This window comes from Perna viridis, chromosome 8, assembly GCF_037379345.1.
Source record: "Perna viridis isolate PV_CMFRI_1.1 ecotype Kerala chromosome 8, ASM3737934v1, whole genome shotgun sequence".
Taxonomy (NCBI): Eukaryota; Metazoa; Mollusca; class Bivalvia; order Mytilida; family Mytilidae; genus Perna; species Perna viridis.
In genome coordinates this window covers 28,056,915-28,076,242 of record NC_142452.1, presented here as the reverse complement: position 1 = coordinate 28,076,242, position 19,328 = coordinate 28,056,915, and the positions used below count along the sequence as shown (strand labels likewise).

At 33.2% G+C, this 19,328-nt stretch overlaps 2 protein-coding genes across 8 annotated transcripts in view; one reads left to right on the top strand and one right to left on the bottom strand.

Annotated features, from left to right (window-relative positions):
* Window positions 1-3,565, bottom strand: part of LOC148610078 (peroxisomal leader peptide-processing protease-like) — a 13,487-nt gene extending 9,922 nt beyond the window's left edge. Inside the window, exon 1 of one of the 6 annotated variants that reach the window (XR_015914724.1) lies at window positions 13-157. The gene's annotated coding sequence lies outside the window, so the exon portion shown is untranslated. The other 5 variants (XM_088542116.1, XM_088542112.1, XM_088542113.1 and 2 more) reach the window with 5 other exon arrangements.
* Window positions 565-19,328, top strand: LOC148610077 (uncharacterized). 2 transcript variants are annotated; one of them, XM_088542104.1, is made up of 12 exons: window positions 565-634; window positions 3,823-3,898; window positions 6,124-6,203; window positions 6,811-7,091; window positions 7,556-9,540; window positions 9,830-10,101; window positions 10,576-10,815; window positions 11,153-11,268; window positions 11,823-11,971; window positions 12,423-12,517; window positions 13,319-13,421; window positions 14,380-19,328. In XM_088542104.1, the coding sequence occupies exons 3-12, from the start codon at window positions 6,129-6,131 to the stop codon at window positions 15,558-15,560; spliced, it is 4,497 nt and encodes a 1,498-aa protein (XP_088398230.1). In that variant the 5' UTR covers window positions 565-634; window positions 3,823-3,898; window positions 6,124-6,128; the 3' UTR covers window positions 15,561-19,328. The 2 variants fall into 2 exon arrangements, with proteins under 2 accessions (XP_088398230.1, XP_088398232.1); XM_088542106.1 differs by having other exon boundaries at window positions 610-706.

Below are 19,328 nucleotides of genomic sequence, written 5' to 3'. Positions count from 1 at the left end.
TAAATGTGAGACCTTATAGATGTTATTTTTCTACGTCCTTGAATATATATATATATATATTTGCATAAATGAAAGTAAAAAATTTGCTAATTATCACTTGCAAACGCATTTCGGGCACCTGCTTAATTTCACTTCCGGGTGTACTACGTCACAGAATTTTGTGTACTACAGACATCTCTTTTAATTTTGCCTCTAAACTAATCTAGAACAGATATATATTGAACATAAAGAACATTTTGTTAAGTACTTTTGTCAATGGCTTGTAATTTAACATTTGTAAGTATTAGATGGGCGCGGTTAAGCTACAATTTTCCTATAAATGGATCACTAACGCCAACCAATACATTTCTTTTGGTGTCAAAGGTCATGCATTGACGTCATTGAATTAAGCCACGAAATACCGCCCCAAAATTATCACCCATTTACGCTTCATTTCGACACAAAACAATGAAATAATGTTTAGAATGTAGCTTTGAACTGCATACAATGCTCAAACTGTAATTTTTAATCGGTAATATAACGCATTTTAAAGTTTTTCTCAATAAACGAAAGATGATCTCATAAGTTCAAAGGTTATATTGAGCCCTGATCGACCAATTGTAAGCCCCGAAGGTAACAGGCATGTTACATGACGGTGAGTGTTCTCTGAATATTATTTTGCTGATAAAAATTGCTGGGAATTAGTCGGGGCCGGGGGATCTCATGTGTACGTAGGCCAAATTTCACTTGTAATTTGTGCAAAATGTAGAGAGGGAGTGCGGGAAACGCGTATATTTTCTGGTTCTACACGCCATGGTCTACTGTTTGCGCTTTTGCTTTGTTATTAATGAGGTCACGTAGTAAATATTTTGGTGATAATTTTTGACAAGGAAATCTTGTTGATCTGTGTGTATTCATTATTTGAACTTGATCACGAAAATTATATATTAACTTAACCAGACGTCATTGTGACAGGACAAGAGAGCGGTTAGGTGTACTGAATTTTAGATGTGGTGTGATCACTCCTTTGATTTCTTTACGTGAATTCATCGTTCATTTCTTTTCTGTAGATCTACACATAATCGTCCTTGTTCCTGAACTTGATATAAAAACAACATAATGTATTAAACATTAATACAAAGCTATTCAAGTTGCAGTCACAGGTTGTAAATGTCACAGGTTGTGCTTGCATAGAATATGCGCAGTTAAAAGATAATATTGATTTATGAGCTGGAATCCATTTTTGATTCATTTTTTGTCATAAAAGAATATATCTTTATTTTTTGGCTATTCTAATTTGTAGATATTTCGAAAAAGTGAAATTATATTCTACGATGATGATAGAAAATGTACATCCTTCTTCAGAAACTTTTAGTTAGAAGTCCCCTTTTCTGTTGGACTGTTTTATTTTAAACAGAACCCACATTTTTTTTCAATAACTACTGAGAAACAAACTTCCTGTAAATGAAATTCAGGCTTTTTCAATCTTCAAATCTGTTTTTGTATGATTTTTAAAAAAATCATAATAAAGTGGTGTTCGATGAATTTTCACGACTTAAATGTAGTCTATTCATCTTAAATTTAATAAGCACATATGCATGACTCGCAACACACGATTTCTTCACTTGTTAAAAATGTCCGTATGTTAACCATATATGAGCCCTTTTTATGTTATTTAGCTGTATATAAATCATATCAAGTAATTACAGTTTGATATGGTATGAAAAAATTCAGATGGAGAAGTCTTAAAATTATTTTGACGGGTCTTTTCCCCGGATTATATTCTTTTGATTTCCGCTTGAATCCTGGCTCCCTTGATTACTCTTTCATACAATGTATAAGTTTCTTATTCATAGCTGTTGATTAAAGTCCCGCCATTTTGCATTTTCAAGTTTTCTACGGAATACAAAGGAGGAACTGGTTCTCCTTCAGCTTATTCTTTAATTAAGATAAACTTTTTCTCCACTCTCTGGTAAAATTAAGATTTTAACATGTTGAACATCTTGAGTAGAGAAATAATTTAAAGCGGTCATTACTGAAGGATAATTGATGTTTTTCTTTAAGTTGAGGATGCTTACCCTACAGGTGCACCTGGTCTATGCTCCCAGTTGTTAGTGGAGTCTTAGTTGCTCATTTGCTTTTTTTACTCTGTATGTATGATTTTAGTTACTTCATGTTCTTTGTTGTGTAGGTCTGTTCCATGTCTGGTCTTTGTCCCTGGATTACATTCTTTTGATTACTGCTATGATGGATCAGTTACACAAGTCTTTTGGAAAATACTAATGGAATTTCATGTATGCACTTCCTTATACTAATTTGCCAGACCCTGTCTTGAATAACTTCTTAATCAAATAAACATAGAAGTGTCATGAAGTCCCAGGGGTTCGAAGCTCCTTTTGAGCATGAAAGATCCTTTTCTTGGCATTCTAAATGAAAGGTCCTCAGCAAGAGTAAATGTAAAGTATGGTTGATCCAGAATCTAAATTTCAATGGTCAATTCTCAGATATTGGGGATACTAGACCTCAGACCAGTGCTATTTTGAACCTGAGTCCTTGATTATTTATCTTTGGAAAAGTTGAGGTATTGATACATGTACTAATTGATCTTTTTTAACTGCTGAATGTAAGACCACATGTACAGTTTAATAGTCTTTGTCAAAATCGAAAAAATATGTACAATGGTACATTTGTAAAACCATTTGTTTAAACATGAGAAGTGATTCTATCGCAAAATTCTTACTCATGTATTTGAGTCATTGTTGACATGGAACAGGTGTAAATATTACCTAGAGTACATTAAATCAACAGATTAAGATGTGTAGTTTCACAGATATAAACCTGGTATTTGTACATGACAAAAGACAAGTTTAATAGCTAGTTAATTTGTTCCTTTCATGTTGTAAGTGTATAACTACAGGTACATGATAATACAGGTTAACATAAACTTATGAACATCTATTTTGTACCACGTAGTACTTAGTTCCTCGTCTTATCAATTTCAAATGAATTATTTAAGGTCATTAAGTAGATGATACTTGTTGTACCTACAAATGTATTACATCTACATGTATATATAATCAGGTGAATGTAACTTTACTTCATATATGTACAAAATGAAGGTCATAAAGTACATGTAGGTAATGTTTCACATGTATAATGGAATTCTGAATAAACATGTACATGTGTTTTTTATCTGTATCCTGCATTTGCTTATGGACTTGCAGATACTGCTAGAATTAATACACAATGCATGTCCTTGTCAAAATACTGTCAAGTGGGATTTATAAGCTAGCACCAAAAAAATATTAAGTAGAAAGAAATATTTATAGAAATCCAGAAGTAAATCTACCCATCCCTTGTAGACTAAAGCTCATATTTAGGGTCAAAAATGAAGATTAATGACATGGATAATGATGTTCTTAAATGTTAATGTGATTATATTACCTTTCTCATTCATGGTCAGTAAGAAAACCTACAAAATAAGAGAATACACAGCAACGTGTACATGCAATATATTTGTGTATTCTAAATTTTATTCTTACCATGTTTTTGTATACAAGCATATATAGAGGCTTAAAAATGGGAGAAACTAGGAATGGATTGTTTGAAGTTGAAAGTTCAAATATTTGCATATTTGATTATTCATTTTTTTTCTATACTAGGGGAGATAATCCAATCATACAATTCAATTCAATGAACCTGTCCTAGGCTGAATAGGACCATGACCATTAACAAATATATCTTAGTTACATTATGAACAAGCATGCAGAATTTATAAAACTTAAAATTTGCTACATTTCTTTCTTTCTATATAATAAGTTCAAATATATCAAATGCTTTCAGAGATGACTTGACACAAGATTTTCCAAATGAAATCCCCAGACAGGTCCTGTCATAACAGTGGATCACACTCAGTAAGGTATGTTGTAGTACACATCCCATTTACTTGTATGTTGCTTATCAAGTGTGTTGATTCTACTCAACATATTTACATGATATACATTATGTGTTTGGTTTTAGAACAAAAATGATCCATGGTCTTCAATTTGGATGAGTTTTAGGCAGATTAGTATCGACACATCAGTTGCAAAAAGGCATCAACAACTTGAGATTTGATTAGATGTCATGCTTGGTTTTTTTTTTTTTTTTTTTGTTGTTGTTTTTTTTTTAAATATGTTTAAAGCCTTCATCATGGTCTTCATATTTTGATTACATCGAGTTCCCAAATAGAAACGGACAACATAATCTTGACATAACATGACATGAAAGAACAGATGAGTATGCGTTTAACTTGCCCAAATGATTTAGGGGTCATAGGCATATTAAAGCTGAAATTTGTCGCTAATAGAATTTTAATCATAATTTTTTTTTTAAATGGTCCATATTTTGTTATAATATTAGTGAATTTAATGTGAATGGCATATTTTAAAGACTTCTCTCCCATCCACTGTTAACAAATGTTTCTGAATTGAAAATTTGTGGAAATTGTGTTGTTCATTCTTTTCAGTGATTTTGTTACATATAGATTTAAATTACCCCACAAAGCAGGCTTTTTCCCTTATTAAAGTTTTCCAGTTTGCCAAAAAGAATGGCTCAAAAATGATCTCAAATTAGATGAAATATTTCTCAATTAGAAGTCAAAGGAAAGGATATGGATGTTCTTTTCAAAATTACACCCATTAATTGTTTGACTTTTTCTTTGACATTTTCAGTAAAATTTATCATTTTAACTACAAATTCAGGTTTATTCCAGTGAAAAAAAAATTGATGCATATTTATTTTTCCCAATTGAAAAAAAGATGTGGTAGTTTTGAAAAAGGCCATCAGTATCACTAATTCACAAGAACATGTACGATCTATCACACCAAAAAGTTGTTAGAATTTCCTTTTATACCCCCCTCACCAAGTGGGCAGTATATTGGAATCACCTTGTCTCAGCATTTTGCAACTAACTGTCTAGTTAACAGGCCCGAAATATATTTTTCAATGATTTTTATACACCTGTCAAAGAAGGGACATATGGTATATTGTTTTCCATCCATCATCCACACTTTGGCCAATAACTCAAAAACGCTTTCACCAACTTTTATGAAACTTTTATGAATTGTTCATATCTATTGACGTCAGCTCCATTTGATTTTTATAAATTTCAGATTTTCCGTTTCTGTGTTACGAAATTTTTTACTTAAAAAAGAGGGATTTTCAAGTTTTCAGACAATAACTCAAAAACACTTTCACCAACTTTAATGAAACTTTGGTGAATTGTTCATATTTATTGAAGTAAGCTCCCGTTAAATTTTTATAAATTTCAGATTTTTTGTTTCCATGTTACAAATTTTTATACTTAAAAAAGGGAGATTTACAAGTTTCGCACTGTTACTCAAAAACACTTTCACTAACTTTTATGAAACTTTGGTGAATTATGTATATTTATTGAAGTAAGCTCCATTCCGATTTAAATGTCAAATTTTACATTTCCTTGTTATGAAGTTATATTCTTTAAAAAAAAACAGCTAAGGAAATTTTATTCCTTGAAAAATCGTTTAAAACAGACCATTTATTATGATGATCGACTAATAAATATAAAAGGTACTTGGTAATCTTGTCAGAAAAGTGTGTTTTAAACAAGATAGAAATGTATGGGTGAAAAATCAAGACAACAAACTTAGTTAAAATTGAGGTAGCCTTGATAGTGTCAAATTGTTAGTGCATTTTTTATTTACTTTTTTTTGGGGGGGGGTATTCACAGTATTTCTAGTTGATCATATAAATCATTAAAAGCATAAGGACAACTTAAAAGGGCAAAGGGCATATTATGCGCTTAAAGCGCAGCTGTTTTATTTATATAGTGACTGTTTGCCTGTAGTAGTTAATTTTACAAGCCAACCTCCATCTTGACAAGCCTTGGGCTTCGAACTACTGCTTAACCTTGAAGACTGTATCTGTCTGTCCAAATTTCGTTGCGATTATTTCTGTTCCTATTTGATGGATTGATTTTAAATTTGGTGTGTTCCTTCATATAGATGGCGCTTGTGTTGTAAGCCATGTTGAGTGCTTTCCTGTATTCACTTCCTATAGTAATGGGGGTCAGCCTAGCACAATAACACATGCAACTTCATGTTTATTTTTATCTGTCTTTTCCAGCTTACATGGACATGGGTGATGGTTCATCCTTTATAGATGAGTTCAGTCATTCAGATCTGTTTGGTGTGGATGGTGATGGGGTAGGTTAATTTATTCATATCCCACAATAACTGGCCGTATCTGGAAATGATTTTGCAGAATGAAATTTTTGCCATTAAGTGTAAATTGTGCAATCTGGAAAGAAATTGCTATTCTAATATATAAATACGTAGATTAAATTTTTATTATTTTATGAACATCTGCAAAACAAAAAGAAATTACTGGCTACATATATATTATGGTACAGTATATATGAATTGGCTAGTTACAGGGTAATTACTTAAATTTTTTCACTGTTTTTCAAATACTGTTATATCCCCACTCAACAAGTGGGTGATAATATCTGAATCATCAGTCTGTCCGTTTCTTCATGTTTTTAGATATTTGATTTGTGTGACAAAAAGTGGCAAGATATTATCCATTCAAACACCTACTCATTAAAAAAATCAGTTCATTATCAATTTATCTGTTAATTAACAACCAATATCTCAAAAATACTGGTTATTGTTCCATTAATCTCAGTGTAATTGTTTCTGTAGGAGCATTGTCAAATCAATCAAGACTCTCCAAAGTTTTTTAAGAAAAAGTATTTTCATAATGTCTGAGTTTTATGTTATCTCAGATATGCAATTTTTTTTTTTATTACAGACATCTGGCTTCGAATGGGCAGATGAAATCCTTTCATCATCAGAAGGTGGAGAAAAATCAAATGCAGATAATATACTAGAAACATCTGTCATTAACAATGTTCAGCAGACTGTGCAGTACTCACAGACCAACCAACAGTTGTCATCTCAGCCCAGCTCTGTTAATGTACAGTACATTCAGAGCACGACCAACACTACCGTCCAACAAGCCACAGTGCAGCAAATACAGCCACAACAACAGCCTGCTCAGATTATACCTAATATTTCCAATTTAACTCCAGGGTAAGCAAAAGTAAAGACTTGCAGATTTAAAGCATTTTCAGCATTAAGGAATGTTTGTCTAGTTGTTTACTTTTACAGATTCTCTGCAGTATCTGTAGTAGACAATTACGCTCTATGGATTGAGAATCTCTCCATAATATCTATGTTGAAAGTACATTCAGTTTAGGATTTACGGAATATTTTCATAAAATACAGACAAAAATATGGCTTGTCTTAAAGAATAATATATAGGTCTGGCCTAGTATCATATTGGTTTGTCCATAGGCTGAACCAGTTCTTAAAAATATATTTAAGTATTCACTTTACCTTTCATTAGAAATGATTTGGAACTCTTTTAAGTTGTGATATACTTGGATTTAATATTTCCTGTTTATGGGTCACTCAATTCTCAGCCGTTACCCATATTTTGTTTAATTTATAGTCTTGCATGCACGTTATTTATCTTTTGATAATGTACATTTCAGAGGTGGACAACTAATTCAAGGAGTCAATGGACCAATTTTCCTCAAGCCTTTACCAAATGGTCAGTTCCAACTTGCTGCCCAGCCTCAGATACAGCAAATACAGCATCCCCAGCAATCATCTAGTCCAATACCTATCCAGCCCCACCCGCAAGGATCTCCTCATGTTAATATTTTACAGAACCAAAATCAAAGTCCCATTCCTATTAGTTCACCCCATGTTGGTTCATCATCATCACCCCATGTTAGCCGGTCAGTTACACCATTACAGCAAACACGACAGTTTCAAAATGTCAACATGCTCCAGGTGCCAAGTGCAGCATCACAGACACAGCAACAAATCATCCGTAACTTGCCACTTACAAGCCAGATCTCAAACATTGGAAATCTTCAAACCCAGCAGATCATCCCATCTCAAGGTCAAGTTCTACAAAATCAAGGTCATGCAGCTGTCCAAAATCAAGGACAGAATTATGTGAATACACAAAACACTGTTATTCAGAATCCAAATGTTGTCAATGTTAATGTTGCACATGTGTTGTGCCCTAATCAATTTCAAGGTCAACAGGGTCAGAACATCCAAGGAACGCTTATTCAGACTGCTGATGGAAAACAAATTATCATTCCTAATTCTCAGTTGCCAGCTCAGAATCAGATTCAAATTCAAAATCTACCACAAGTATTACAGCCACAGATCAATGTAGTCCCTTCGTCAAGTGCTGCTGGAACCACTCCATTAGTACAGGGAGGACAAGTTGTTGAAAATAATGCTGCAACACTTGGTGGACTAGGATTGATAAGAATAGCAACCTCGTCCAGCTCCAGTCATGATAACAAGGTTCAAAATGTTCAGCCTCAGCAACCTACACATTTTCTAGGTGTAAATCCTCAAGGCCAGCAAATACTCTTTCAGAGAACTCCCACACCAAGTCCAAACATTGTTTTGAGACCTTCAAACATAGTCCAGTTACCACAGCAACAGAATCAATCAACCAATCAAATTGTGCCCCAGGCAAGTCAGGCTACTCAACAAATTCTGCTTCCACAGGTTCAAAGGATAGTCACAGGTCAAGGACAGCAACAAGTCAAACTTGTTGCCCCTAGCAACTTGCAGACAGGAAATTTACCAATGACCTTGAATATTGGAGGTCAGAATATTATATTGCCGTCTAATTTCCAGCAGATTCTCCAACAGCAGCAGCAACAGTCACAATCTAATCAAGGACCAAAGTCGTCTAACTCAGTAGAAAATGTACACAATAAGAGTTCTTCTTGTGTTCAAATGTCAACTGCCCTCCCATCTAGTCGAGTAGCAACACCTGTTTCTACCTTGCAAGTCAATTCTTCATCAACAATGAGTAACTTCCCACTTGCTTCTTCCTTGAGTTCCCAAGTTCAAACCTTCTTAGTGCCACAAATTACTTCAGGCACAGCAAATATGACCACAGTTACAACTACAGTTTCACAGAACAGGCAAGGAGTGGCACATGTTAGTATGAGCAATAGTCCAAACATGTTCCAGACAATACCATCTGTGGCTGCTGCCTCAAGCACTGTAGTGGCAGCTTCTGCTAATCAGAAACCCTTCTTATCAGCTGTTTCCAATGCACCTAAATTACCCACAACAGCTATTCAACTGCCTCCACAAGTTCATCAACAGGTCACTAAGATTCAGACTGAAATAAGGAAGTTGGCATCACTGCATGATCCAACTGACATGCAGAAGCAGCAACTAATTCAGTACAAAGAAGGATTAAAACAGCTGATTGCAAAAGCACAGATAAAGATTCAGCCTTCAAAAGTTGGCATTCAGCCAGCTTCTAGTCAGTCTTCAACTACACCATCATTTATTGGTCAGCCTGCTGTTACTCAGCCTCAGCCTTCCCCTAGTGGACATCACCAGGTGGTTACCCAGCCAACAACTGGTACCTTGCTTCAAAGTCAGAATACAGGGAACACACAGACTCCAAACATGAGCGGACTATCTGGTAAATAAATATAAAAGGCTTATTGTTTTTAGATATATATATTTTTTTTTTAATTTTGCATTTTCACATCATGTGAATCATGTTTTTATATTACATGTTGATACTCATTATGCATTGAATCTGATTAATTGTCCGTTCATTAGGATTGAAAAAACATTCTTACTCGGATAGTGTTCTTCCTTGTGGGCTTCAGATAAGTAATATTGTGGTATGCCAATTGCATAAATATGAGTTTTCCATTATCAAATAACTTGTTATAAGTAGATACGTTGGTTAAATTTCATTTCAGCACAAGGTCCAGTCTCATCTGTTCAGTCACAATCTGGTGTCATATCATCCTTAGGGAGCAAAGCTGCTCAGCAGCCTGTTTTGATACAGACACCAGTCAGTACAATGCTGGTTACCAGTCAGACAGGACCAGTCCAAGGTCAGTCTGGCTCTGGAATAGTGCAATCTGGAAGCACCACAGCCGCAACACCTGTGAAGGGATTGCCTACTGGAGTTCTTGGCAAGGTTCCAATTAGTTCAAATCCACAAGTGGCTGTCCCTACACAATTGAAGGTATCTTGATCATTGAAGTGAAGATATGCAATTTTATACATGTACATTAGATGCATGGAATCATCTCTATAACCTATGTTTTGACATTTGTCTATGGTCCTATTTCAGCATCCAGTAGCAACATCTGATATGAAGTAGTTCAGAATTCAAAAATTACCTTGAATTGGAATTGTGTGTCTATATGGTATTAAGTCCTTGTGATACCTTGTAAAAACAAATATATAGATAGATAAGTTAAATTTTTCAGTGAATAGGATGTAAATGTACTATAAATGTCAACATAAATGTAAGATTTCTGTTGCTTATTTTCAGTTTTATGATCAAAATAAGTAATTAAGTACTGGGCGTAAATCATTTTTACCTGAAAGCTGAAATTTACTAATAGAGAAAAGTGAAACTGAAGAACCTTTCATTGAAAACATTATTAAAAATAGGGCATTGATCTCTGTAAATTTGTGGATTTTTTTCTTGCAGATTGCCAATCACATTTTGACATTAAATCTCACACCTGATCAGAAGGAGAAAGTTCAAGGTTATTTAGCCAAAATGCCTATAGAACAACAACAGCAACAGATGGCACTCTTCCTGAAGTTACAGCAGCAACAGAAGCTGAATGCTCAGGTACAGGCTCAAATGGAACATCAGAAGCGTTTACAGACAGGTGGACAATCAGCTTCCAACATCCAGTCACAGGTGCCCCTCACTGTTCAACCAGTAAGTTTTTATTTCTCAAAACAAGTTACTGCTATAGTTCAGTTATGACAATCAAATCAAAACTTGTTTTTTTTTTTTTTAGGAGGATTGATGTAATATGTTCTTGTATTCTGTCATGAAGATACATGTGGCTCTGCTGTCACTTTCTCTTGATTGTTATACTTTAATTATTTGAACCTTGGGAAAATCATCTACTCTGCATATTATCGTAAGATCAGTAAATCATTTATGACACAATCTTACTTAAGTAAAACCAGTCTCTAAATAATATTTCTTTCTATTACTTAAAATGACCTTTTAGATTTCCTGTGTCGAAAACAAGTTAGTCTTTTTACAGCAACTTGCCCCAGCAACATCAAGTGGTACAGTGATAATAGAACAGCCTGGAGCCTCTCCATCGAAACCTAATATTGTACATAGAGTGTCTGTTGCTGCCATACCAAAACATCAGTTGTATGTATTGATAATTTCTTATTGGTGTGGTGCTTGATACAGAGTAACATTCCAAAAATGAACTATTCGGGGAGTGATGTGTAAAATAAACTTTTCTTACGTACAGTTGGACAATTCAGATAATGTAGTAACTAGGGATTAAATGCAGAAAATGTATGTTTTGTTTTAGCGACCATCAACTAACCAAGTATTTTGTTATTAAATAGTTTCTTTTTGAGGATCACAAAATTCTTCTTTTGGGCTACTGAATACACAAGTAATTCAATGATATGAAATGAAAGATTTCTGTTCTAAATTATTTCAAAATACTGTAAATGTATCAATTTTCCTGCTTGACTGGAAAGTGTCAAAAACAGTACCCACAAAATATATATTTTTAACAACAATGTAACATTTTAATATCATTTTTGAAACCACAAAAATTAATACATTTACACTAATAACTCCTAAAACAAGAAGTGCCCTTATGTTGTTTTGTTCTGCATAGAAGATGTCTTTTTCGTATCTCTGTTTTCATATAAAAATCTTGAGACTAATACCAGATAGTTTTGTAGAATACATCAGCAGCTTGGTAAAGATCAGGCCAATGCTGTACATACAGATACAAAGTCACCATTCCAGACCCAGAGAGATATGTATCGTAGGCTGCTTAGGTACCATGTGTTCCAGACCAAAAATCCTCCAGACCATTTAGTCAAGAAAGGTAAGCAGGAAAGCTTCATTGAATCTAAGGTTCATAACACTTGAAATGTTTACCAGTTATAAATAGTTACTGCAAATTGTACTGCAAATTATGCTTCACATTTTTGTAAATCTCTCCACAGTACCTATGTTTAAAATCACAAAATCCAGGATTTTTATCGTTTTATGGATTTTGTTCATAAAATATGGCCAAAATTAGGGATTGTTATACATACCCAGCAGTAGCATTAACAAGTCTGACAAATATAAAAGCCTTTTTTGGATAAAAATGCCTCGCAGGTCTTTTAAAAGGTGTTGTTGGGGTAATGCAAGTGACCAGTAAGTACATGATCTGTAACCTGCAATAATACATTAAACTCAAAAGTAGCTTGTTATATCATTAACAAATACATTTTGATAAAACAAAACCATGAAACCTAATCATAGTCTATGATGTCAGGTTATTTTTATAGATGATGAAATGTTTGAAGATTTGTCTGAAGGACTGGTGAAAAAGAAAGATTGGATGTTTGAAAAGTATCGCAGCTTGCTGCTAGAAGAAAGTATGGTATGTTGGTTTAACTTGTCAAAGATGAATTAAGTTAGAACCGTGTCATCGTTTCCATGACTTTGATATATGCAAAAAGGATTTACATATAGAATACTAATTAAAAAAAAAAACAAATATGGAGGGGGAAATAGCTTCTGGAAGCCAGTACACCCAAATAAATTATTAAAAATAAGGAAAACTGATAAAAATGCAATGGGGAAAACAGTTTCAGAAAGCAAGCAAATGTGCAGAAATGTATTTTTAGGTGAGAAAAACATTTAAAAGAATGTGCAAAGCAAATGGAAAGAAAAATTCAGCTTCTGAAAGCAGCTACACAAAACAATAAAAAACGTGTTAGGTTAAGCAAGACAGATAAGAAATAATGGAAAAAAGCAACTTCTAAAAGCAAGTATACAAAAATATGTTGTTAGGGTGTGAGCAACTAAAGCTACACATTTTTTGCCAGGTTGCACTCAAGTAAATCGGCTTATAAAGTGGTGAATATTGGGTGGGGGAAATATTTTTGTTGCATTTTTTTTTCAGCCACTAGATATTGGGTATGCAACTTGAAGTATGGGGTCCCATATCAGTGGATGGATATCAGTTCTGACATACTTCTACATCCTGTTTATCAACTTTAAAGCAACCCCACCGTTTCTGTCTGACATTTTTTTTTAAACAGAAGTAGTAGGTATTAATCCACTCAAAAAAAATGTCAGTGACTGAAAAAAATTGAATTAAGCTGGCAGAAAATGTGAGAAAAAAATTCCTTTGTTAGTATGTTCAAAGTGCGTTTGATTTTTTTTTTTTTTTTTTCAGAGAGAACAGCAGACAGCTGAGATTATGATGATCCAAAAAATGTTGAATGAAGATCTCAAAGAGGTGTTAGAAGATGAAAAGAAAACTGTCAAAAGAAATCCAGGTATTACAGTGTATTGATATTACAATTAACTGAGGAGTCATCAGTCTTGATTACTGCTAGTTCTACAAAACATATTTTTTGCAGAATCTCTAATTACATTGGTATACAGTGCAGTTTTTATGTCAATTTAGTGAGGCCAAGAAAAAAAATGTCTGTTTAATGTTATATTGGATGAAAAAATTGGGTAGGTAGATAGGTAAAATCCTAATTTTTCTAATTATTTTATATAGACACTTATGGGAGGATTTCTTGACTTAAATAGTGCTCATCCAAAAAATGATATTTAAGCAGCAATTTCATAAAAAAAATACCAATTAAATATGAGCTAGGGTAGGTATGGTAACCTTAAACTGCACAGTTTTTTTTCTCTGCCTAAGTAGTTGTATTTCTTATCTCTGGTTAGGTGTATTTTTGGAGTTGTAAAATGTTGTCTGACATTTTAAAGTTTTCTTTAGGACTGTTGCAGTAAAACTTATGAGGGACCGGGGGAAGGCACTCTTATTTAATTGTATATGGGTGTGTGTGCAGGTCTCTTTACAAAATATAAAGTTTGATACAAAACATCAGTAGAACTTCTATGGGGTGAAAAGTGCCTTTCCTGGGTATGTCGTACCATATAATTGAACAGCCCTTACACTCTGACAGCTTGAGCTGTTACTAGAGGCAGATCCAAATAATATGTACAAGTGAGGAACTAACTAGAGGTATCAAACCATAGGCAACAACAGATTGTAGATTTTCTATAGAGAAGAGGATTTTTCTTATTATTTAAAATATTCTTGTCAGTGTTAAGAATCATATTACTAATTAGAAGTTGGGTTGAAATGTGAAATATACTTTTTAATTCATATGGCCTTAAGAATTAAGTGTCACTTGCCAAAAAAAACATCAACAATACTTCATAAAACACTTCATAGGTTTTTTATTTATTTTGTTTGTTTGTGTTTTTTTTTTTCAGAAGAATTTGATCCTATGCCAAGAAAATATTTAAGATTAGGATCTCAGTCCGCTAAAGATCTTCCCGACACCAAAGTAGACCCACACAGCATTCAAATAAAGGTGGAGAAAAACGAAGATGCTTCTCCATTGCCTGTAACTATTAAAAAGGAGATAACAGAAACTGAATCCAGACCGTCCACTCCTAAATTAAAACTTGTCATTAAGTCAGATGGACAAAGGTATTCTAGTACAATCACAGAGGAAGATGTAAATGATTCTGATGGAACTGTAAATAGCGAGGATACAAATTTCATGCGAGGAATTTCAGTGAAAGAGGAACAGGTAGATCCTGAGGAAAATGTGCCATATTCTAATGACATGAAACCATTTGATTTATACTCTGGTGAAAGAAAGTCTCGGAATCTCTCCGATATTTCTGATGATCTCCCCGACAATGGTGCTGAAAGTGACTCAGACGTTACAGTTGTTAGTGATGGTGAAAAAGTGAATGACCCAATTGTGATAGATGATGATGATGAAGGTGATGATGAAGACATGGAGAACCATGGAAGTTCAAGTGATGACAATCATGAGGATGACATATCGTCACCTAAATCTATCAGCCTTGACCCTGTTATTAAGCATGAAGACATATCATCAGACTTTACTGATTTATTTTCAAACAAATACCAAACTGGTTCATCTGAATTGTCATTTTACACTAAGAATTCACCAAAAGAAATGCCTTCTAATAATGCTTTTTCTGATTTTCCGCCTTCTGAACATATCTCAAATGATTTTGCCAATTCACAGGGTTCAGATGCTCAGTCAACACGAACGATTCCATACAGTGAAGATGGTAATTCCTTGAAAGATGAAGATTTAAATGAAGAATTAGACTATAACAAGTCAACTTCATCTTTTGCCCAATATGAACCAATATCGTCTCCAGAAGCAGATCAAAATGAATCATCATTTTCAAACTACTTAGACTCATTCAGTTCATCATCTACATTTAACATGGGTGGTATTAGGGATCAAAATTTAGGTTTTAGTATGACTCATAGGACTGAACGAGACAGTCACATGACCAATTATGTGGCAGAAAGTCCTCCTTGGACAGAAGAAGAAAATGAAAATGCTGACCAGATAAAGGCTGAAATGGAAAGTGCAATAAGTTCAATCCTTGATCTAAATTAGTTGTTATTAAATTTTTATGATAGGTTGTGTATGTGTACACAATTAATTTATTGCATGATATAAGTTAATTTTTTGTATTTTTTGTACATTTGTTTGTTTTTATATTAGTCATTTTCTCATATAAAGTAGATTTCGGATCATGATTTCCAATTCCATCCACATTTGTATTAAAAAAAAATCATTGTTTTCAAATAATGCTCAGATAATTCTCCTTCAGTTGTTAAAAAAAAGTTTCAAATTTCTGAAAATTTGTTACATCTTAAAGAGCAGTAATTATTTGATTTGAATCAGTTTTTTTGGTGAAATACATAATTTTAATAGGACCCAATTCTCTGGTTTGAGATAAACTATGCTTGGTGTTCTCATCTCTTCTTGAGATTCAGCATATATAAAGTTGAAAATTTCCAAAATTAAAAGAAACATTCCAAACATTTTATAGTAGGATTAAATGGAGTATTTGTTAACTTTTTTATTTTACAGTGTGTCTTTAGCTGTTAAAACATAGTTTGAAAATATCTTCTTTAGTATTAGTTATTTTTATACTTGTTACATGTACTATAGGATACAAATTTATTCTACATGTAACAGACTTCTGATGTAAGATGTGGTGCTAATGATTTCACCCTGGGGAAATTTCCACATTTATATTACATGATCGGGCATCGATTTCACAAAAAGTCGTAAATGTGAAATTGATCATAAAGTCTGACGTCACAATGCTATTTTAGGTTGTGACATCATTACTTACGATCAACTTTACACTTGAAACTTTTTGTGAAATCGATGCCAGATTTACACTATCATGTTCTTAATTAATCCATGACATTATTATCAGGCCAAGAAAATTTGTTTCTGGTTATAAGAACATATATTCTTCGATAGAAAAGTGTGATGTCAATGATTAAGTCATAATTACATTTTTCAAAACATTTTTGATTGGGAAAAGAAGTTCAGGCTTCAAATTAATGGAGTTCCAAAGGTCTAGGACACTAAATTTCTGACCTATGACCTTATAAATTTTATTTCCCTTCTGTCAACCCTTTCATTGGACACTAATTGGGATTTTTTTTTATTTTCTGTAATTGAACTATTGATTTCAAACTTTGAAAAGTCAAGGATCTACCATTCTTGAAATTAAATTTGAACCCCTGAGCCTTTTTTCATCAGGTAGTGTTTTAAGTTAGCTTTGGAATCTCAGAAATACTTTTCAGTGGCCTGAAAAAAGTAGTGTCTCTCAAATTAGTGCTAGATATTTGTAGTCTATTGTTTAGTATGATTGAGCAACCAAAATATATGAGTACTATGTTACAGTTGAACATAATTAATTTGTGAGTACCTGTATATGTACATTTAGGTTTTACAAGAAAAACAAACGAAAGACAAGTCTGTTTAATTTTTCTCCACCTATTCAGTTCTATAGTTGATGTACTTGTTACTGAAATTTGTTGAGGGCACAACAAAAGTACAAATTGGCAGATTTAAGGAGGTAGACCTAGGGTAAGGGACATAACTCATGAAATCAGTGATATGTTTGTATTATATTCCTTTTCACCAAAGCCTCTCAAGCTTTTGTTTGAAGCAGAATAAAATGAATACAAGTTAATTAGGCGCTTACATAAGATTGATGTAAAATACTGAATACAAACATTCCAATGATTTTTTATGAGTTGTTGCTTCTCTGTTGGTCTTGTAAAGTGAGTGTGGAAACAGTAAACATACTATGTCTTATATGTTGTGCCTTGTTTTAAAGGCATTACAAGTTTTGAAGAATAAGATCCTTCTTTAATTCCCGACTTGTGGACCAACATTTTGTCAACATTTATCTCCGTTTGGAGCAGGTGTCTATTCTGCTCATATAAGGTTTTCCATCCGATATCGACGATATTTTGGAAATCTCGAAAGTCAAAAGGGAATTTCTCGTTCTACTGACCCTGCCATAAATTTTCTTTACCCGGGATACAAATGAAAATCATCCTTATGTAACCTAACAACAAAATGAAACGTCCTGTAAATTTTAGAAACACTGTTGTGGTAGTGTGCTGGGGATTCCATTTTCATTCGAGTTACCTGTTTTTTCTGCACCCGAATCTGAACATCAATTAGAGAGACTTCGAAATTACACCTGCTCTGACAGGAGGTAACTCTGCAAAAACAGGATAAAATATGGCTAAGTTATTTTCTAGGTATACAGTTAAATAAGAATTAATATACGACCAGGTTGAAATCACATTATATTAAATTCCTACTGTTTTAATTTTGTTAATAAAGAAGCAGATGGTTTTTTTTTTCTAACTTCACAAAAATTTAAAACTGCATACTACACTTAATAGTTAATGAATTATAAATATTTTATTTGACATACCTGGCGACCTGACGAAGATTCCCTACATTCTGAATTTAATAGGTATGGTTCAATTTGCCAAAATGAATTCATAATTTTTCTGCTGTTATTTGTCAAACTTTTTTTTATAAATTTGTATCAAAATGCATTTGATTTGTTTATAAGATATATTTTACTCCTGTCTCACACTTTTCAATGATTAATTTTGATTCTAATAGAACCAGTGTCTTCATATTTTTAAATAGATGCAGCCTATGTGTTGCACGAAATGTTGGTCATGTGTTTATCACTTTTTTTTTTTACCATGGCTGTGGTCTAAAGAGCCTTGAAACATGTCATATTAGAATCTATATTTATATCCTTTCATGGGTTTCTCAAAACTGATTTTACACTGGTTAGAATATAAGCTGTTATTAATGCAATTTGATATAGATGAAGCTGCGAAATATTTTAATCTTGTTTTGGAAATTCTTTTATTTTAAATTATTGCCTGTATGTATTTTTGCAACTAAGGTTAAACATGCCACACTATTCCAGTTGACTTACATACGAGGACATGGAATGTAAAATGTTCTAACCTTATACATGGTTTGTACATATTAAATTTACACTCATTGCCAAAAAACTGTCTCAAATTACCAGCCTAACCAAAAATTTACTTTTGTATGTATGTAGAAACAAAAAAAATATTTCACTAAATATTTACCCCATTAATCCATTTTGCTAGTTCCAGATTGCTGGCATATGGCTAATGACACTGGTACAAATGTTCAGTATTACATCTTTGGGCTATTTCTATACACAAAAATTAAACCATGGAAGTGTTATACAGAAGCATGTGCTCATGAATATCTCCTTAATAGTGCTAAATTAATACAATGAAACCATGGGGATAACACTTCCAGTTCACAAGGTTGTACTTATGTGGATCTTTTTGACACAAAAGATAAATGGGTCCACTGAGCAATACATTGTGATGATATTTTTAATGTTGTGCTGAGATTTCAAACAACTAACTTCTTACATAATATGTTCTGTAATAGTGGGGGACCACAAATTATTTTTGAATGTTTAGACATAACATACATGTTGTTTGGCAAAAATAAAATAAATGAAAAATTTGACCTTGTATGATGCAGTGAAAATGCCAAAATATGATCTATTTGAACAAAGTGCTTGATGATTCTGCAACTTTGAAGCTAATTAAGTTTGAGAAATCCATCTCTATTTGTATTCATTTTCTGCATCCCACCTGTAAGGTTTTTTTTTTCAATTTTGATTGACCAATCAAAACTGCTGTTGTATTTACTGCCATAATTTCTCATGAATCATTTGTATATGTTGTTATTGTTTTTCGTCAATTTGTCAAGAATGTGCTGCATATCATGTTCAAATGATGCATTTGTATAAATGAAAAGAAGACCAGA